The sequence below is a fragment of the Panthera onca genome, chromosome A1, assembly GCF_046562875.1.
Source record: "Panthera onca isolate mPanOnc1 chromosome A1, mPanOnc1 haplotype 2, whole genome shotgun sequence".
NCBI lineage: Eukaryota > Metazoa > Chordata > Mammalia > Carnivora > Felidae > Panthera > Panthera onca.
The window spans coordinates 148,061,482-148,083,930 of record NC_138339.1 but is presented as its reverse complement, the minus strand read 5'-3'; the positions used below and the strand labels follow the sequence as shown (position 1 = coordinate 148,083,930).

Below are 22,449 nucleotides of genomic sequence, written 5' to 3'. Positions count from 1 at the left end.
TGACTTGAAGCTTCATAATCATCACATTATACAATGACTTCCTGCCTCCGTTTTCTTAATTAAAATTGTAAACATACAGAAAAGTTGGAAGGATGACCAATGAACATCTCTATATCCTCCACAAAGTTGACTAATTTTTCATAACAGTTGACTAATTTTTTACATGCTTACTTGCAAATGTGCTGCAGACATCATGACTTTTCAGACTTGAAAACTTTTACATGCATCTCCTAAGAATAAGGGCAACATCCTATATACCCCAATGCCATTATCACTTCTAGGAAAATTAAACGTATGACATTATCTAACACCCATTCCATCCTCCTCCTTCCCCAAGTATACCCCCAAATGTCTTTTACAGTTTGAATTTTTCGGACTCTGAGGCCAATTAAGGATCACACTTTGCTTGTGACTCTTCAGGGCCTTAATCTAGAAGTCTTTTTGTCCTACTACATTGGCTTGTTGCAAGTCCTGGCCAGCTGTCTTGTACAAAGTCTCGCACTCTCGGTTTGTCTGTTTCCTCATCACATAATTCAAGTTGTTCCTTTAGCTCTTAGATTTCTTATAAACACGGAAAACAATCCGGAGAGGAGGCTTAATTAGATTTTCATTAAGCATTTTTGGCAAGAATACGTCACAGATGATCATGTGTGCCTCGTACTGCATCTCATCAGGAGCCACATAAAGTCAGGTTGCCCCACAGGTAGTGAAACTCAGTTTGACAGCCAGATCTCTCCATTATAAAGGCATATCTTTTCTTTGCAATCGGATCTGTGACCTTTGACACCATATAATGTTCCTTAAAAATTTTTTTCACCTGATGGTTTTACTATCCATTGGATTCTCCTGATTTAATTGCATTGAGGGTTTTAAGATGGTGATTTGTCTATCATTCCACATACAGTTAAAAAGATGGCATTCACCAAATAAGTTCATAGACAGCTTTCCTTTTTTTTTTTTTTTTTCACTACTTTTTCATAATGGGCTCATTTTTACTTAGCATGTTATACACAATTACAATGATTATTCTTTCCGATGTTTATATTGTGTTAAATTTGACCAGTGAGAGAAACTTCAACTTGGTTTCCGTGTCCTTCTGACATTATCCTTTTTTAAAAGAAAATTTTTTAAGTTTATTTGTTTCTGAGAGAGACAGAGACGGCACAACCGGGAACAGGCAGAGAGAGGGTGAGAGAGAATCCTAAGCAGGTTCCATGTGCAGAGCCCGACGCAGGGCTCTTCCCCACAAAACTGTGAGATCATGACCTAAGCTGAAACCAACAGTTGGATGCTTAACCGACTCAGCCACCCAGGAGCCCCTGATGTTATCCTTTAAGTGCTTGTCTTTAAGTGCTATCTATTGGTTTTGTTTCATAAAAAGATACCTCAGACACATTTTATATTTTCCCTGCTCCAAATGAGCCGTGGTTATTTTCAGTAGGGAATAGCATTTGGAAACCAAAATCTAGGCACTAAACATGGTCATTGCTATTGGATAACCAAACATGTTTTTATCTGAAATATCTTGCAAATGGCTCTATCCAGTGTTAAACATTGAAGTCTTTATGAAAGCTCATTTCCTAACAAATATACATAAATATATAAAGAGAGATTTTCTAATGAGCTAAGACAGGTCAAGAAGTACACTATGCTGAATGTCTGCATTTAATTCTAAAACCTTTCTCAGACAGACGGTTCTAGCTACTTTTATTAGGACAGTTTTTTAAATGATACCAACTGTGAAACTGAAATATAAAATTGTGGGAAGGAGGCACAGGGAAAATGAAATGTATCTCAAAAATATGGAAAATATTTGGATACCCAATTTTAACCGATGACTAGAAGGTTTAATAATTAAATATTCACTTATCACTTTACACAAAAGACGTATAACAAAAACAAATGAAAAGGCAGTCTTGTATGTGAAAATCGAAAAGCAATTTCACTATCTGGACCTCAGCTGGGTTTGAGGACTTATGTATAGTGATTACAAAAGCAGGTGTAATTAGGGACACATAAGAAAAACAAAGGCATGACTGTAAGCCAATTAACAGGACTGCAGTTAGGAAGAACCTGTCAAACACAGAAATAAAACTGATGAAATTACTGTTGTTGTGCCGAACCAGTTTACAAAACAAACAGTAAGTCATACTCTCGGGACGTGAGATCGGAAGTGAATTATTGTAATTCATACCTGTAATTGTCACAGAAAACAGGAGCTGGAAACTTAGATTCTAGTCTCGACTCTGCCCAATAAGCTCAATTTTATTAGCTATAAACTAAATTAAAATTCCACCTGGCTCTAATGAGCTACCAGCTGTAGTCAGATTCTGCAAATACGTACCTTCTGCCACAGAAAACAGAGTATTTGCATCACATTCTCTCCACTGGCCTCAATTTACTGCACCTTCTATAATACTAGCCTAAGACTATTCAGTAATGTCAAGTCATGTCAAATTAAGAAATAATGTAAGGAAAAGGAAAAGAGACTCACTTTGGGAAAAATTTCAATTTCCAAAACTGAATTCTAGGTTAATGAAACCATGTTTTTTTAATCATCAAAAACTTTTGGAAAAAATATACATATATTCCAAAGCTTGTGCATATGTATGTTTGTACACATATGTGTATAGATATATAAATATTTATATATATAACCTGCCAGTGACACAGTTCATGAAAAATTGAGCTTGATTCTTTCCATGTGAAAATTTGAATTTAAAGAATTCCTTTTTATCTTGAGCTTCTCTTCATGGAAAAGCGTGTGTCCTGTATTTGCCTGCCATTTTAGCAAATTATGGCCTCACGCTTATTCACTTTAACTCAATGACCATTTTTAAAAGAAAATTCATACTGAAGCTTACTCTTAGGGAATAAACTCTAATGAAAGAAACAAAACTTAGGGGCGCCTGGGTGGCTCAGTCAGTTAAGCGTCCGACTCTTGCTTTCAGTTCAGGTCATGATCTCACATTTGTGAGATCAAGTCTTGCATCAGGCTCTGCACTGGGTGTGGGGCCTGCTTGGGATTCTCTCTCCCATTCTCTCTCTCTCTCTCCCCCCACCGCCCCTCTTCCCCACTTATGCTCTCTCTCTAAAAAAGAAAAAGAAAAAGAAAGTGAAAAAGAAAGAGAAAAAGAAAAAGAAACAAAACTCACATTCCATTATTTTTACTATTTTTTTAAGTTAGGCCTTTTATATTTTTTCTATGAATTTAAAAATTATTATATGTTCTTTGTAACCTTAGCATTTAATATTTAATGATTCTTACAAAATTTGACAAATCGGTGCTCTTCATAATTCCATTGATCAATTTTACCATGACTTAGTGGAAACTAGCATATTTCCTCCTGAAGTAAAAAAAAAAAATCTTTATCTGATCTGCAGTCTGTGCCCTATTTATTATTCTCCAGTGAGGAGTCTTGAATCATTTGAGAGAAGAATTAAACTTCACAGGACTCATCATCTCTGAGAAATCTCTGATACTGAGTAAGGGAGGAGCTATAGATAAAAGGATTCCCATATTCCTTCCATTTATAGAGTTTTTCCTTAGTGTGAACTTTTTTGTGTCTACAAAGGTTTGATCTATAACTGTAGGCTTTCCCACACTCCATGCACTTGTAGAGTTTCTCGCCAGTATGGATCCTCTCGTGCTCTGTTAGGAATGAATACTGGCTGAAGGCTTTCCCACACTGATTACACTGGTAGGGTTTCTCTCCAGTGTGAATTCTCTGATGCCTGTAAAGGTTGGATTTGCAACCAAAGGCTTTCCCGCATTCTCCACATGGGTAAAGCTTTTCCCCGGTGTGAATTTTACGATGTTCACTGAAGGATGAATACTGGTTGAAGGCTTTCCCACATTCATTGCACTGGTAGGGTTTCTGACCAGTATGAATTCGCTGGTGTTCAATAAGGGTGGAGATGCGTGTGAAGGTTCTCCCACATTCCAAGCATTTACACAGCTGTTCTCCAGTATGAAGCTTCTGATGTTCAGCCAGGGATGCAAACTGGCTGTAACCTTTCCCACATTCACTGCATTTATAGGGTTTCTCCCCTGTGTGGATTCTTTGGTGTCTGTGAAGTTTTGCTCTACAATTGAAGGCCTTCTCACATTCAGCACATTTATAGAGTTTCTCTCCAGTATGAATCCTCTGATGTACAGTGAGGGTTGAACACTGGCTAAAGGCTTTACCACATTCCTTACACTGGTAGGGTTTCTCGCCGGTGTGCACCCTCAGGTGTTTGATTAGGGTCGAGCTGCTGCTAAACGCCTTCTCACATTCATTACATTTGTAAGGTTTCTCTCCAGTATGAATTCTCTGATGGGCAAGAAGGGAGGATCTGTGGCTAAAGGGTTTCCCACACTCACTACATCTGTAGGGTTTCTCACCAGTGTGAATTCTCTGGTGTTCAATCAGATGGAGACTCTGGTTGAAGCTTTTCCCACATTCATTACAAAGATGAGGTTTTTCTCCTGGGTAAATCTGGATGCATCTCATTAGATCAAAATTCTGTTTAAAATCTCTCCCAAAAGTGTAATGTATATTGGGTATCCTTTCTATAGGAACACTCTGTTGTGTGACAAGAATTGTATTTATAAGTAAGCCTTTCCCCAATTCAAGACGTGTCTGTTTTACATCTCCACTCACAGTTTTTTTGTGTGAGGCCATGATTTGCTGAAGAGGTTTCTTCCATTGCTCCTGTTCTGTTCCACTCTCCAATTCCAAAGTCTGTCCAAAATCGATGTCCCAGTGACCAAACTTAATGGGCTTTTTCTTTATTATTCCCTGAGATGTTTCTTCTATAGAAATGTCCTGTCTGGGAGGTGAGGCTTCCATTTCAGGCCAAGTCTTGAAACCTGGAGTGGATCAGAAGCATTAACGGCACCTCTACGGGAAGAGAGAAACATGCAACCGTGGAACAGTAAAATTGGAGATAGTACATATAAAAGAGGTCTGAGAGGCGGCTGGGTGGCTCAGTTAGCTGAACGTCCGACTCTTGGTTTCAACTCAGGTCATGATCCCAGGGTTGTGGGATCCAGCCCCATGTCGGGCTCTGCACTGAAAGTGGAGCCTGCTTGAGATTCTCTCTATCCCTCTCTCTCTGCCCTTCTCCCCTGCTCTCTCTCTCAAAAAATAAATAAATAAAAGAGGTTTTATACCTCTTTTGACCTCAAATATGGACTTGCCACTGGGGAAAAACAGGATAGGATGGAAAGGAAGAGTGGTAAACAGGGGAAGGAGTGGTGTCGGAGAATAGAGTGAACAGATTAACATTGGAAACAAAGACATTGTGACTTGAGAGAAGTAGAGGCAGAGAGAACAGGTCGAGCTGAAAGTATGAGGCTACAGAAAAATGTTAGCTCCTAAGCTCGAGTTGAATAAACTGTGGCATATTTCAGTGTATCATTTCCTGTTCTGTATGCCGGGCCATGAGGTAGGTAACTTGTCTTTATTTTCTCCTTTTTTTTTTTTTAAAGTTTACTTACTTACTTACTTATCTATCTATCTATTTATTTATTTATTTTTGCATAATCTCTACACCCAACATGGGGCTCGAACTCACATCTATCTATCTATCTATCTATCTATCTATCTATCTATCTATTTTTTTTTTTTTTTTGCATAATCTCTACACCCAACATGGGGCTCAAACTCACAAGCCCAAGATTTAGAGTTGTGTGCCCCTCCAAGTGAGTCAGCCAGGCACCCGTATCTTCTTTCTATTCACATGTGGCTTTTATGATGTTAGTGCCCATAGCTGAAACTCTAGGTGTGATCATTTAAAAATATCTGTGATGTTTTCCTTAAATTTTGTGAATCTGTATGTGAATATGATTTTGTATCATAGTCTGTGAAAGGAGAAACAGTCTGTTAATAAGAGGGTGCTCAGGTTTTCAAACTTATAGCAGCCCTGAAGCATGACTGTATTGAGGATTTCTGATCTAAATTCAAGATGCTGACTATAAAGAAGAGGAAAATATGGAATAAATCAGCCTCGTGCAACAACCTATCCCTGGTGATTGGAGGAATAACAGTTTTGTTCACACCTCCCTGCCCCCACTTTTCCCTTCCAAATTGATCACGAGGAAAAACAGATACAGTCATCTCTTCTAATAACCTGCAACCAGAAGACTGACCTCCTTTTGTAGGAATCTTTTTATTTTTATATTTGTATTATTTATTAAAGTTTTAATTTTTTTAATGATTATTCATTTATTTGAGAGAGAGTGACAGAGAGAGTTTGAGTAAGGGAGGGGCAGAAAGAGAAGGAGACACAATCCGAAGCAGGTTCCAGGCTCTGAGCTGTCAACACACAGCCTGACGTGGGGCTCAAACTCACGAACCGCGAGATCATGACCTGAGCCGAAGTCGGACACTTAACAGACTGTCACCCAAGCGCCCCCTAAAGATTTTATTTTTAAGTAATCTCTATACCCAGCATGGGGCTCAAACTCACAACCCCAAGATCAAAGGTCTCATGCTCCACTGACTGAGCCAGCCAGGCACCCCTGTGAGAATCTCTTTAGACAAATGAAAGTTTACAAGAAATGTGGAGTCAATATGCCCCAAAGTTCTGAAATATGCCCAAGCCCCAAGCTCAGATATGATGTTAAGTGAAAGGATTCAGCTTGAGCTGATTCTATGGAACTATGGGCTCAAATCTGGCTTTCTTTAATCAATCCATGATTGAAAATAGGTTAAAACTAGGTCTGTGTAATTAGGTAATTGTATGTACTTAAATTTAGGTTAATAAAAATCCATCAGGTTTTAGTAATAAAATATATATGATTAAAATTAAATAATAAGAGGAAAAAGGCACACAGGCTATAAATCTGTATAAAAATATAGATTTTTCTTCAAGATGTTAATGGAAAACCTAACAGTTTGCAAGTTAAAGGATTGACCAGGGTACTTCCCCTCTTTTTATCCTTTGTCACAATATGACATTCCCTGCCCATTCAGAAATTTACTAGCCTACTCTAATCTCATTTTTCTAAAGAAATTTAATGACTAAAGCCTAAATCAGTCTCTCTCTCTCTCTTCCAAAACATATTTTACTTAAACATTCTATCACTTAACATATATACATACACGAAGTCTGAAAATAATTCAAGTGTTTGTTCAAGGAGAATATCTTGATTATTGTTAATGTACATTATTAGTGTATATTAATATAGACATATTATGTATATATATGTATATACTATACATACATATTGTATATTATACATGCTATAATGTATATTACATACCTATATTATACATTAACATTATAAACATTAACATTATTTGTTAATTCCTTACTGTGCACATGATAAGCATGCAATTAGAGTGTCTTGCATAAAAAAAATAATGGGAGCATGTGGGTGGTGCAATCAGTTAAGCAACTGACTCTTGATCTTGGCTCAGGTCATGATCTCACAGTATAGGAGTTTGAGTCTGGCATTAGGCTCTGCACTGATGGTGCGAACCCTGCTTGGAATTCTGTCTCTCCTCTCTGCCCGCCCCTTCTTGTGCTCTCTTTCTCTCTCAAAATAAACAAACATAAAGAACAACAAAACTGGGCAGAGTTAGTTGGAAAAATTATGAAGAGCAGGTGACCTCAAAAATGAAAAGGGATTCCCTCCTCTTATAACAGACTCCTGAAACCCAGTCATTTATTGAACAAATAGTGAATGATCAGCAATGATAATATGAAACGTACAAATGATTAAACAGTAATGGTTCATTTCTCCTTGATATGAGAAGCCTCGGCTGTATAATGTTGGTGTGAGGTTCAGAGAACCAAGACACCAACACCAACAGTATTAGCAAGGAGTGGTTCTATAAAGGAAGCTGGATAATAAAGAGTGAGGGGATGGATTTCAGTAGAAAATGAAAAGAGGAGTCTATGAGACAGAAAGAAGGCCTGATCAAAGTCATCTGTGGGGAAAGTAAACCTATTTGGGGGCGGGGGGAGGGGCTTAATGACTAAAAGAGGAAATCCAGGTTCGAATTCATTTAAAAAAATTTTTTTAATGTTTATTTATTTTTGAGAGAGAGACAGGGTGCACGCACGAGAGAGCAAGCACACTAGAGGGGGAGGGGCAGAGAGAGAGGGAGACACAGAATCCGAAGCAGGCTCCAGGCTCCAACCTGTCAGCACAGAGCTGTGAGCTCATGACCTAAGCCGAAGTCAGAGGCTTAACTGACTGAGCCACCCAGGCACCCCTGGAATAACAGGGTAAAGCCAAACACAGAGTTCCTGAACAACTGGCAGAAGAATTCAGAATAATAATACAGGTCACAGGAGGGGTTGTAAGTTCTTAGGCAGATAATAATAAGAAACGGTGGCCTTATTTGGTAAGAACGAGGACAGAGTGGAAGGTGAACAATGATATAGCTGCCATGGTCTGGTTGCACTGAGTACTTAAATCTGAGCTTCCTTGGCACTGAGTTAATCATAAAGGCAGTTCAATTACACTCAAAAAATATTAAGTGAAGGCAGTATATTTGATGCTACAGGCACAGAATTCAAAAACAGACCTGGTTTCTTCCTTAAATATGCACAATCCAATTAGGAAAAGAAATAACAGGAGAATAACTATAATTCACTACAACAGATGCTGTAATGGATATGTTCAAGGCATGCAGAAAGTGCTGTATGAATGCGACTGACTGGAAAATGGATGCTGACTGGGAAGCAGGAAAAAATAAGAAAAACCCACAGATGAGGGGGGCAGATGGATCTAAGGTTTCCTGTGGACAAGGGGGAAGCAGTAACCCGAGAAGGAATGACACACAAATGTTAATGAGGGTTCAGGTTTGGCCAGAACATGGAGCCAGAGTGGAAGTGGCCACTGATTTCTATAAAGCAACATGGAGACAGGCTACGAAGTAGGTTTAATGTCACATTAAGGAATTTTACTTTACTCCGTGGATAAAGAGAGAAACAACAAGGTCTCTTAAGGTATGGGAATAACACCTGAGTTTTGAAAAGATCAATCACTCTGCTGATGGCCCAGAAGGCGAAAGAGGAGAACAAGGCTCAGAGAAGGTAGGTAACTTTCCCCGTAGCTCAGAGCACTTGGAAGCAGTGGCAGGGGTAACATGAAATCAGGAAATGTCCAAAGTCAAATCATGATCTTATGTGCTAGGCTGTACTACTCAGTAACTCTTTCTTTGGATAAAACTGTATTTTCTTTTCTTTTTTAATTTTTTTAATGTTTCTTTATTTTCAAGAGAGAGTGCACATGCACACGTGCATGAGTTGGCGAGAGGCAGAGAGAGAGGAAGACACAGAATCCCAGAGCTCGAACTCATGAACCATAAGACCATGACCTGAGCCGAAGTTGGACACTTAACTGACTGAGCCACCCAGGCGCCCCTAGAAAACTGTATTTTAATAAAGGTGAAAAGTATTTGTGAAGACAACGAGCAAACAAAACATGCCAATAAAGGCAAGAATCATAGATTATAAAGGTCAAACCACAAAGACCACAAACCACAAAATATTGCCCAGTCTGTGTCACACGGTGAACAGAAATGACACTGGTGATCGAGGCTTTTCTCACTGCTTTTCAGCTTTTCCAGCTCTGCCAGCAAAGTGTTTGACAACCTCTGATGCACTGTTTCTTCCGTGATAAAGAGAGGTATCTAAATTTGACGGTCTTCAAGTGATCTTCTAACTTCAACAACTTACAGTTTTATGATAAAGACCAGTGAGCTTAGACTAGGCTAGAAGAGGAGTCTACAAACTACAGGTCTCTGGGCCAACTCCAGCTGATACCTCCTTCTGGTGCTAGAAGGCAGCCACACCTATGGGTTGACTACTTACTGTCTCTGTCGGCATTTGCATTACCTTGCACTAAGATGGCGGAGTTTAAGGGCTGCAAAAGAGACCTGTGGCCCCCAATGCCAAAATATTTACCATCTGGTCCACTGTGGGAAAAGCATGCCAAGCCCTGGACCAGAAAAGCTACAGAGGTCCAGGGGAGCTGGTTGACTCTCACAGTGGGACATGACAACCCCAGTCTCCAGGGACATAAAAGGGAAATGCTGAGTTAAGAAACCGGAGACACGGAAGCGTTGACAACACCCTGAAATATGGGGTTGTGAGAGAAATTACAAAGAATTCAAGATGCAACCGAAGGTGTAAAGTTTTTCAAGTCTGTCATGTGTAATTGCAGATGGAAAGAAAACCGTGGAGATCAAGAGGCCAAGACAGCAGAAGGAAGTGGGTGAAGTGGCAGAGAAGGAAAGAGGGAAAGCGGGGCACATTAAGCGAAGAAAGAGGTCTACTCAGGGGCCTTTTGCTGCAAAGAAAACCATTATCACCAAGGAACTTCCCATGAGGGGGCCCTGGCTCAGCACTTCCAGCAAAATTCTCAGAGCACTGCCTCCTCTTGACCTGCTCTCATATATACCCCGCCCTGTGCCCAGTTCCCAGCCGCGCACTCACCCAGACAGGCGTCTTGAGGGGTTTCCCTTTCCACCACGCAAGGATCCTCGCCTTGCTGCAACCGGCAGATCACCTTTGGCGTCGAAGATGGAATCCCTGCTCGTGGGGAAGGGAATGGAGTTTGAGCAGATGGGGCAAGTCCAGAGCTCACAAACCAGAGCCAACAGGGCAGAGAAGGGAGCCTGGGGAGGTGGGGCACGCAGCACATCGAGGGTGGGTTTGGTTCAGAAACAACACAGCCTTATCCCTCTTCCCCCTTGACCCCCCACAGGACCCAGTGAGTGGAGGAGGACCACCCTGGTCAGGAGGCAGGTGGGAGGAAGGCAGAGGAAGGGCATCCGGACACAAATGCATGCCTTGAATTCCACAGAGGCTCTTCCTTTCCCAGGGGCTCGTTAGGGGAGAAACTGCGGACTCTGAACCCCACAGGGGCAGCTCTAAGGCGCTCCCGCAGCGGATTCTCCCTTACAGACGAGCCTCCTTACCCAGCGAGACCAGGGTGCCATAGTTCTCCAGCATCACCTCCCGGTACAGGGTTCTCTGCGCAGAGTCCAGGCGCAGCCATTCGTCCTGGCTGAAGACCACGGCCACGTCCCTGAACGTCACAGACTCCTGTAATGGCAAACCCATTCCTGCTCACCCAGGACCAAGTTCTCCACCACTCGGTAACGCCGGTGACACAGGGATGTGCGACAACCAACCCTGATGTCCCAGGGTTCTAAGTATATTTCAAATGGACTATTTATGTTGCTTTTGGGACCCCCCCCCCCCCATTGACAATTATACAAATATTTACTGAGAACCCACCAGGTGTTGTGAGGGCAAAGTCGGGGAGAAAGGCCAAGTCCCCGCCAAAAGGGAATTTAAATCCCAGGCTAGGATCTGTCAAGTGAGCACAGACATCCACCTCCCTCTCACTCAAAATCCAAATTAAAGGAAAGGGGGGGAAAAATCAGAATACACTTAGAACAATGCCAGAAAACTGGAAAAGCCATTAGTAGAACCGAGACAAAAAAGAATTTCTGAGATGTAAAAGCAAATGGTAATAAAAATAGTATTAGCTTATGTTTATTGAATACTTGTATGTCAGGAACTGACAGGAACTTTGAACATAGTATCTTCACGAAGTTTCACAGAAATTCTATGAGGAAGACACTATAATTAAATTGTTTTGCAAGTGAAGAAGCAGCTCAGAGAGGTTAAGTTACCTGCCAAGGTAATCCTGTTAGAAACTGGTAGAGATTGGAACTGAATTCAGGCAGACTGACCACTAAACTAGACTGTCACATGGGTATCCACTGTCTATGGAAATTAAAAGACCCGGGGTCCCAGAGCTTCCTTGGGATTCTTAGTCTCCCTCTCTCTCTCTGTCCCTTCCCCACTGGCTCTTGGTCTCTCTTAAAAATACACATTTTAAAGAAATTAAAAGTAAATAAAAGACCCAAAGAACCTGCAAGACTATACACGTGCCAAAAGGGACTGTAAGAAAGTCAGTTCTTCCAAGAGAACTCCGTTAATCCACAAAATGAGAGAAATCAGAGGCTGGCCAATTATCAACTCTTATATGAAGGAGCTGTAAGGCATGAAAAAGGAATATGTATGCTTTCACCTTGTGATTCTACTGTTAGGAGTCCACTATAAGAGAGCCTCACACAACTGAGTAGGGTTATTTGTTCAAAGATGTTTCTGGAAACTTTATTTGTAAGCCAATGGTTGTGGTAGGCTGAGTAACAAAACCTGTGAATGTTATATATATGACTAAAAGGACCCTGAAGATCTTCTTAAGGATTTTATTTTTGAGATGAGAAGATCCTGATTATCCAGATGGATCTGGTATATACATATACGTGCACACAAAAGTATTTGGAAGAATACAACAAGCTGTCCACCCTGATTATTCTTTCGTGTTTGTGGAGGAGCAGAAAAGCAATTTTTTGCTTATTACTCTCTACCCTTCCAGTAGGCTGACATTGTTTACAGGGTGTGTGCATTTATTCCGAAATTTTTAATTTTTGTATTTTTTGGAGAGAGAGAAAGTGCACGTGTGGGGGGGAGCAGAGAAAGAGAGAGAAAGAGAGAGAGAGAGAGAGAGAGAGAGAGAGAGAGAGAGAAAGAGAGAATCTCAAGCAGGATTCACACTCAGCATGGAGCTATGTGGGGCTTTATCTCATGACCCTGGGATCATGACCTGAGCTGGAATCAAGAATCGGATGCTCAAGCGACTGAGCCAGCTAAGCGTCCCTGTTTTGAAATTGTTTACATTCCATTTTATGTATTGACTTTTCAGCTATACCTCTTTGCATTTTTTTTAAAGATTTAAAAAAAAAATTTTTAAGTAATCACTACACTCAGCGTGGGGCTCGAACTCATACCCCCAAGATCAAGAGTCTCAGGCTCCTCTGCCTGAGCTAGCCAGGCGCCCCACCTCTTTGCATTTTTAGTGGTTGCTCTGAGAATTATAACATACATCCTTAGTTCTTTATAGTCTATTAGAGCGAATATCTGATTTCACACAGAACGCAAGAACTTGCAAGTGTATGGGAACACCACCCCTTCTTCATGCTATCGTTGTTAAAAAGACGCTCCCTGTTCAGAGAGCTGGCAGGACTCACCAGACCTCACCAAGCACGCTCATGGGAGGCAACAGGTACAAGTGCAACAAGACAGAGAGAGTGCAGCGAAGCCCTGGAGGATGGAGACATGTTCCATGTGCAATCTCCCTGTCCTTGCACACACAGCCTAGGCCTTGTCCCTGGATCTGTAGGAGGAACTTTGAATCAGAAGGACTTAAAGGGGAAACGCTCAGCAGGGGCCTTTTGTGTGTCAAGCAAGGCTTGTCAAACAAGGTAGGCCAGCTCCCAACCACCTGAGATGACCACCCTAGGGGGAGCCAGTGGCACTGGGATCTTAAACAGCACATCCGCTGCCTTTATTGTGCCTCAGAGTCAAAAATCAGCCATCCAGGCCCTCCCCAGAGATGAAGATAGAGCTTTTCTGGAGATAAAGACAGAGCTTTTTGAGTCCAACCATAAATGAACTCTAGACCCACAACTGTCATGTGTATTACCTCCACCTGCGTTATAAACCCCATGATACAGTATTATGTTTTTGCTCTAAACAATCATAGGCATTTTATTTTTTTATTTATTTTTTAATGTTTATTTTTGAGAGAGAGAGAGAAAGAGAGAGGGAGAGAGCACAGCAGGGGAGGAGCAGAGAGAGAGGGAGACATAGAATCTGAAGCAGGCTCTAGGCTCCGAGCTACCAGCACAGAGCCCCATGCGGGGGGGGGGGGGGGGGGGGCTTGAACCCACCAACCGTGAGATCATGACCTGATCCGAAGTCAGACGCTCGCTCAACCGACTGAGCCACCCAGGCACTCCAATCATAGGCATTTTAAAGACACTGAGAGGAAAAAGTATTTATATATTTACATTTATCCACATGGCCTCCTGTTCCAATGCTCTTTATTTCCTTCCTAAGGTGAGAGCTCCCATCTGGCATTATTTCCTGTCAGCTTGAAGCAAGCATATACTTTAGCATATATTGCAGGGTGGGCCTGCTGACCATGACTTAGGTTCATTTTCATTTATCTGAAAATGTCTTTACTTCATCTTCATTCTTTTTCTTTCTTTTTTTTCTTTAAGTTTATTTGAGAGATAGGGATAGCGAGCAAGTGAGGCAGGGGAAGAATGACAGGGAGAGAATCCCAAGCAGGCTCCACACCCTCACCGCAGAGCCTAACGCGGGGCTCAATCTCTCGACTATGAGATCATGACCTGAGCCAAAATCAAGAGTCTGATGCTTAACCGACTGAATCACCCAGGCGCCTCTACTTCATCTTCCTTCTTTTTTTTTTTTTTTTTTTTTTTTTTTAATTTTTATTTATTTTTGGGACAGAGAGAGACAGAGCATGAACGGGGGAGGGGCAGAGAGAGAGGGAGACACAGAATCGGAAACAGGCTCCAGGCTCTGAGCCATCAGCCCAGAGCCTGACGCGGGGCTCGAACTCACAGACCGCGAGATCGTGACCTGGCTGAAGTCGGACGCTTAACCGACTGCGCCACCCAGGCGCCCCTTCATCTTCCTTCTAAAAGAATATTTTCATTGGTGGGGTGCCTGGGCGGCTCAGTTGGTTAAGCGTCCGATTTCGGCTCAGGTCATGATCTCACAGTTCGTGGGTTAGAGCCCTGCATCGGGCTCTGTGCTGACAGCTTAAAGCCTGGAGCCTGTTTCGGATTCTGTGTCTCCCTCTCTCTCTCTGCTCCTCCCCCGCTCATGCTGTCTCTCTCTCTCCTTCAAAAATAAATAAAAACATTAAAAAAATTTTTTTAAAGAATATTTTCATTGGTTATAGAATTCTGGGTTCACAGTTTCTTTCTTTCATGTAAAACACCACTCGATCATTTTCTGGCCCTTGTTTCTGATGAGAAGCCAATGGACGTTCAGATATTGATGCTCTGTATTTAGTACAGTACTCTTTATTCTATCTGCTTTCAAATCTTCAGTTTTCAGTAAATTAGAGGTCAAAAAAAACTCACAAAAAACGCTGAGTTGCAAACATCCTCCTCTTCATCTTCCCTTAGCTGAAATCAAGTGGGTCTCTCAGAAAAGCTTGCAGGTGTGGGAAAAGCTCACACAGTGAAAATCCCTACCTGTGGGCAGAGGGCACCCCAGGTGATGGCTGGGTATTGCTTTCACTTCATTTTGCTGGCCTTTACATTTTGGTTTCCCACAACACACATCTCCTTGTAATTAGAGAATCAAAGCAAAGTCCAGCCTAGTGGCAAGAGGCAGACCAATTTGGCAGGCCCTAAAATAATGTTGTTGCTGCTTATGATGATAATAATGGTAGTTAACAGCCAGCATTTACTGAGATTTAATATGTACCATGCACTGTTCTCAGAATTTTACGTATACTTAAGTTCTCAGAGCATAACATTAATGTATATACGGTCTTATCTGGGTTCGAGGCTAGCTGGAAGACCCTGGTCAAGTTACTTGCTCCTCTGTGCCTCAGTTTCCTCACCCGTAAAATGCAGATATTAACAGTCCTGTTACATGGATCAAACGAGGTATGTATGTCATTAATCCCACTTACAAATGAGGAAATGAGGCACACAGAGAGAAAATAACTTGCCAAGGTCACAACCCCAGCTTGGAGGTGAACTTATGAACTCAAGTTCCAGAGTCTACATTTGTAACATGTAGGCTACCACTACTTTGGGGGAAAGCAGTCAATGAAAACAGAGGCTTTGGGGCTGGCAGAACAGAAAACCCACGGAAGGAACAGGAGCTGGCGTTGGGGGAAAGCTGGGACTTCCATGTGGAAATATTTCCTAAGAGTTCTAGACTGTGTTTCTAGGGAAAAGTTGAGGCCTGAGAACAGAGATTTGGGAAAGATCTTCAGGTTAAAGTAATGAAAATGGATCTTAGGGGCACCTGGGTGGCTCAGCTGGTTAAGCATCTGACACTTGATTTCGGCTCAGGTCATGATCTTGCAGTTCATGAGATCAAGCCCTGAAAAGGGCTATGCACTGACAGCATGGAGCCTGCTTGGGATTCTCTCTCTCCTTCTTTCTCTGCCCCTCTCCCCCACTCTCTCGCAAAAATAAAGTTTAAAAACAAAAAGAGGGGCGCCTGGGTGGCTCAGTTGGTTAAGCGTCTGACTTTGGCTCAGGTCATGATCTCGCAGTTTTTAAGTTTGAGCCCCATGTCAGGCTCTATGCTGACAGCTCAGAGCCTGGAGCCTGCTTCAGATTCTGTGTCTCCCTCTCTTTCTGCCCCTCCTCTGCTCACACTCTGTGTGCCCCTCTCTCTCAAAAATAAATAAACGTTAAAAAATTTTTTTTAAAATACATATGGAAGTGGAATGGGAATTCAAGTTCAAGGAATAAAGAGAAAATGTACAGTTTTCAGGGGTGCCTGGGTGGCTCATTCGGTTAAGCTTCTGACTGGCTCAGGTCATGATATCAACGTTTCATAGGTTTAAGCCCCGCGTCAGGCTCTGTGCTGACAGCTCAGAGCCTGGAGCCTGCTTCAGATTCTGTGTCTCCCTCTCTCTCTGCCTCTCCCCTGCTCACACTCTGTGTGTGTCTCTCTCTCAAAGATAAATAAATGTTAAAAAAAGAAAAAGAAAATGGATCTAAAAAGGGCAAAGAGCAAGAAGGGCCCAGGAGGGGAGTGTGAATAAATCAAAGCCAGTGGACAAGATTCAGAGGAGAAGACAGAGATAATTAGTCAGATGGATAAGGAAGACATCTGGACAGTTTACTGTCACACCTGTGCTCGGCTCCCAGCCCCCTGTCCTCCAAAGTGCTGGCCTCAGAGCCCAAGCTAAGCTGAACTCCTTCTGGCCTTCAGTATCAGCTCAAAATGACCCCACTACTTCCAGGATCTTTTCCCTAACTCCTCTTGGACCTTTAATCATTTCCTAACTGAGGTCAATACGATGAACTCCCTGAAGACAGAAACAACCTCTTTCCTCTTCGTGACCCCAGTGCTCTGAACAGTATCCTGTGCATAGTCGGTGCTCAGTGTTTTTTGAAGGTGTCTTTGGTCCTTCTATGTCTTTGCACCAAGCAAGACTGTATCCTCTGTGAAGACAAAGACTGTCTAATACACCATGCCCCCACCAAGCGCTTATTGTAGCCCAAAGCACATGTTCAGCGAGTGCTGCCTCAGTCTTTGGTCATGAAGTTGGATTTAGGGTGAATTAAGAGTGACATAGAGACAGAGGAAGCACATTCCTCAGCAGCCCCTCCATGAATCCTGGATCCTGGGGAAAACTTAAAGAACCCTGGATTCCCCAGGTTTTGTTGGAGAGAAAAGTACTCAGACAAAGAATGGAAACATGTGCACCCTCTCTAAACCCAGAAAGCGATTCATGAGAAAGACAATCTTCACTTACTTTCACCTTGGTGGGCAGCAAATCCACAGCCATGCTTTCCTTCTCAGTTTTCCTGGCAAGAGGAGTGTAGACTGCTGACAAGGTAGATCTGGAGAGGAAAAGGTGTCATGAGGAACTCTGGTGTCAAGGGATGGCCTGGGGAGATGAAGTTACAACCACCCATAATGCCCACCAGGTCCCAGCAAAGCCGCACCACATAAATGGTGCAAGCCAAGCAAACACATGCTCACCAAGCCAATACAGCTCTAAGACAATTCTCCCATCTCCATCTCCCTGTATTAACCATACTTCTAACTGCTATAAACTGATGCTTTACGGTCACCTAAGGTCTATTAGCTGTGACTAAGCAAACTGTGATTCACCCACAGATACCTGGAGTCCTTAGATAGCTTTAAAGTGTACACGCTGTAAAATCCACAATGAACATGAATTTCCCGGAGGCGGCCACTTTCAAATACAGACGGCCAACCCTAAGCCCGCCTGCCCCACCTAGCCCTTTCCTTCCCGAAGAAGCCACAGTCAAGTCACCTGCCCACATTTGCCTTGTCTTTCTGCCTCACAGGTGCCTTCCCTGAGTGGCCCTGCCTGGAGTGCTGCACTGGTCCCCAGGGAATAACACAACCTGCACACTTTCCTCCTCTTGCCCCCCTGCATCTGGACCTACCCTACCTCACCAGAGGTAATGTGGTTAAAACACTCCCTCTCGCACAAGATGCATGCCAGACTGTTGCTTTGTCGGCCCCCCTACACACAAATCTCACAGGTGCCACCTCTTACAGCATCCACCGCGGGAAACAGCCCTCCTTGTCACACACAAATCCCAACTGGGAGAGCAAGGTGAGTGTGCCTGGAGCCGCCAGGCAGGTGTCAGAGAAGGACCCTGGCCACAGCTGCCTGCACTGGCTGCCTGGGTTTGCATGCAGAGGGCTCTCCAGGGTGCAGTGCCCAGCATGAGAGCTCAACTAGCAGAGTATGGGGGCGAGGGGGGGGGGGTCATCTGGGGCTGGGGCACCTCAGCCAGGGGAGGGAAGATGCTGTAGAGGTATTCACAGACTCCAGAATCTGGGGTGCTTTTCATATATTTTTAAGCCTCACGACTCTAAAACGTATGTATGGCTACCCCATTTCGCAGATGTGAGGGAGACTGAGAACTTAAGGAGTCACAGCGACCTGACAAAGAAACAAAAATGGGTAAGTAACAGGGGCAGGAAGGGAATCCTTGCTCCAGTCCAGGGTCTTAGCTAAACGTGGCAAATTACCTGGCCATTGTGCCTCAGTTCCTTCATCTGTAAAATGGGGGCAGTGTGCAGTCAACTTACTGGCTATGCATGCAGAAGCATGAAATGAGTTAATCCATCCAAGCCGCTACACCACGGCCGGGCACACCTCGTTCTCGGCCAGCGCGAGCTATTGTTTGTATTACTTCACTGAGAAGTCTCTCGGCAGACGGCCACCGGAGGCCCCCGCCCACAGCAGTCCCGGCACGCCCCAGCTCACCTGGCAGGGCGCTTCCTCTCCGCGTCTTCCCGGCCCGCGACACCCGCAAGGCACCGCCGCCCCGGCCGACCTCTGACCCACAGGCCGCGCGGCGTCTCCCGGTATCCGCGCGCGGCCCCGCCGGACACCGCACTCCCCACCCAGACGGGACAGACGCTGGCTCCACCGCTGCGAGGAAGAGGCAGCCGGGAAGTCTCCGCTCCTTACACACCGCCCCAGCGTAACCGAGATCACCCGCGCCTCTAGCCCCAGAAAGGCCGGGACCAGTCCCGCAACCCCGCGAACCCTAGAACTACTACTCCCGACATGCCTCCGCCCCGCGCGGACTACAGCTCCCAGAAGGCGGCTGGGCGACCCCCGGGAGAGGCACGTTCCCTCTCCCCGCGCGAGCCCCCGGGACCCGCTGTCCGAGGGGTCTGCAACGCGGGGGCGCGCGCACCTGATGGATAGGGCGGTCCCCTCGCAGTGCCCGCTGCCTGAATCCGCTTCTAGGCTTGTTTTGTTAGACCAGCAAGGTGATTTGAAAAACAAACCCTGAATTTAAACGCCTTTAGGAGGCTCTGCGCGCCACAGCTCCCCCTCCACCGGCTAGCTATGATTATTTTTATGTTAATACGTAGCACACCCCGAGGATAATGTATGCATAGGTACTGTTTGAGGAGGGCGCTTGTGGGGATGAGCACTGGGTGTGTATGTAAGCCAATCTGACAATAAATTATATTCATTAAAAAAAAAAAAAAAAATGAAACCAATACCCACATACCCAACACTCTGCTTGAAAAGAGATTTGACCAGAATTTTTGAAGCCTGGTCCACAATGCTCCCCTGTCACTTATCTAAATTGTGTTAAGCATTTCACTCCCTTAGCTTGATGCGTACTCCACATCTGTGTCCCACAATGTTTATTTTTGTAAGGTTTTGACCTTTATATAAATGGAGTCTGCTGTATGTTCTCCTATGACTTATATGCTCAACATGAACACTGTATTAAAACAAAAAAAAAAATCAACCGGGGTGCCATTTGGTTAAGTCATCAACCAAGTCAGTTGGTTAAGCGGCTGACTTCAGCTCAGGTCATGATCTCCCCGTTCAGGAGTTCAAGCACTGGAGCCTGCTTCAGATTCTGTGTCTCCCTCTCTCTCTGCCCCTCCCCTGCTCACTCTGTCTCTCTCAAACATAAATAAATATTTTTAAAAAATTTTTAAACAACTGAGTAGATTTTAAAGATTTTACTGGCTTTATTCAATGATTCATGAACCAGGTAGCATCCTGTCTAGCAGGAGCTCCAAGGAGCAGTACTAAATGAAAGACTTTTATAGGCAGGAAGGAGAAAGAACAAGGAAGTTAGGCAAAAATTGGATTGGTTATTGCAAGGTTATTTTCCCTACAGAAGATGGCAGGGGTTTATCAGGCAGATTACTTAATGATGATCAGACGGTTCTTGATTGGCTGGTTTAAGATTCCAAGATTCCAAGCAAAGAGATGAGTAGGCAGGATAGTGTTGGAATATAGGAGCCTGAGGGGGTAATTCCATCTGGGTCTTTCCATCACAACCTTATAAAGTTATGGAGTTGAGTCGTGAAAACCTACATTTTTTTTTTATTGTATATAATTTGCTTAAAAGAAATTGAAATATTGCTAGCTTGTCTTCTTTTGCCCATATCTTTATATTGAAAGAAATCACAAAGCAGCTGCCGATCAAAGCAGCTTTTAGACCTAATGCCACAGGCATACAAGGGTTTGCTCTGTTTTAGGCACAATGCACTTCTTGGATATGGCACACGGTAGGCACTTAGATATAGAAATAACAACGGGGTAGAAATAATGTATGGTTGTTTGGTAACCAAGTGTTTCTTCAGGGAGGTGAGGTAATGATGGTGGTATAAATCTAAAACTCCCATCATATCCTTAAATATATATATATATATATATATATATATATATATATATACACACACACACAAAGGATATGGAAGAGAAAAGAAAATGCATGTAGTGTTCCTAAAATGGATATAAAATCACCACCAGAAAGAGTAAGTGTGTCTATGTGTGAAAATATGCAAAACTGTACAGGTATATAAGAGAACTGAATATGCATGCAGGATATACAAACAATTCCTGTAACTCAACCACAGAACAGCCCATTCCAAAAGTGGGCAAAGGATTTGAACAGACATTTCTTAAAAGGGGGGGGGCATATAAAATGGCCAACAAGCCCATAAAAGAGATGTTCAACATCACTAGTCATCAGGGAACTACAAATCATGACTATAATGAGATACCCACTTCACAGCTGTTAGTGTGGTCATTATGGGGGGGGGGGGGTGGGGAGAAAACTGAAAAATAACAAGGGTTGGCAAAGACATAGAACCACCCACATTGGAACTGGAACCTTCATACATTGCTGATGGCAATGTAAGATGATGCAGACACTGGAAAGAGTCGGGGGCGGGTCTTATGAAGTTACATATCCACTCCTCATAGGACTATGTAATCCCACTTAGGTATTTACCCAAGAGAAATGTTCACACAAACATATGTACACAAACGTTCATAGCAACATTGTTCATGATCGCCAAAATGTGCAAACGATACAAATGTCCAACAATAGAGGAATGGGTAAGTAAAACGTGGTGCATACTTACAATGGAATATTACCTCAGCCTTAAAGAGGAACGAAGTTCTGACACATGCTCTGATACGGATGAACCTTGAAGACGTTATGCCAAATGAAAGAAGCCAGACACACAAGGACAAATATTATTCAATTCCACTTATATCAGGAATCTAAAATAGGCAAATTCCCAGAGGCAGCAGGGGAAATGGGGGAGTTACTGCTTAATGGGTGCAGAGCTTCTGTTTGAGATGATAAAAAAGTTTCTGGAAAATTGATTGGTGCTGGTTACAAAACATTGTGAATATACTCAATGCCACTAAATTGTAAACTTAAAAATGGTTATAATGGTAAATTTTATGTTATGTACATTTTACTGCAATTTTTTTAAAAGTACATGCAGGAGGTGAGGAGACATCCTTCTGAAGGCAATGATGAAGGCACAATACAGTTAACAGAAAGACAGAGATGTGGAAGCCACATATCAAGGGGGAAAGTAGCAAGAGGAGGAAATATAAGATCGTGCAAGAGAAAAGAGAAAATCCCCCCAAATGCTTTTGACCCCACAATTCCTCCTCTAACCCCCAAGTCGTCTAGTCAAGAAATCATATTTTGCTACATAGACTGAAGTAGGTATACTTGACTTACCAATCTTAGATGCAGTCACAAGCCTGTGACAGAAAGGACACAGAAATGAGTTTGCGGAGGCTCTTGAGGTCAAGTCTGGGACAATTTGTCCATCGACGTACATAACAATATTAGCAGATTACAGTCCATTAAGTAAAATAAGAAACCATGCTTCCGGTCATAAAAACAGAAGACAGAACACTTCCCCAAAGTGGAAAGCCAATGAGTAAATGTAGAAGAAATGATGGACTGATGAGATCTCCTTGGGAAAACCACTGTAATAACAAGGCAAGTGTCATCAATAGATGCTAAAACCAGCAGCAGTGAGGTGAGTGTGACTAGTACAGATATACATGCGCAC

At 43.1% G+C, this 22,449-nt stretch overlaps 1 protein-coding gene across 3 annotated transcripts in view; it reads right to left on the bottom strand.

Moving 5' to 3' along the window:
* LOC132681695 (uncharacterized) overlaps positions 1–22,449 on the bottom strand; it is a 44,273-nt gene continuing 21,824 nt past the window's right edge. Inside the window, exons 1-5 of one of the 3 annotated variants that reach the window (XM_078451921.2) lie at positions 18,848–19,288; positions 17,351–17,438; positions 10,926–11,052; positions 10,441–10,536; positions 1–4,855 (exon numbers count right to left, since the gene is read on the bottom strand). In XM_078451921.2, coding sequence (XP_078308047.2) covers positions 3,441–4,855; positions 10,441–10,536; positions 10,926–11,052; positions 17,351–17,383 — 1,671 coding nt within the window. In that variant the 5' untranslated portion in view covers positions 17,384–17,438; positions 18,848–19,288 and the 3' untranslated portion in view covers positions 1–3,440. The other 2 variants (XM_060636395.3, XM_078451913.2) reach the window with 2 other exon arrangements.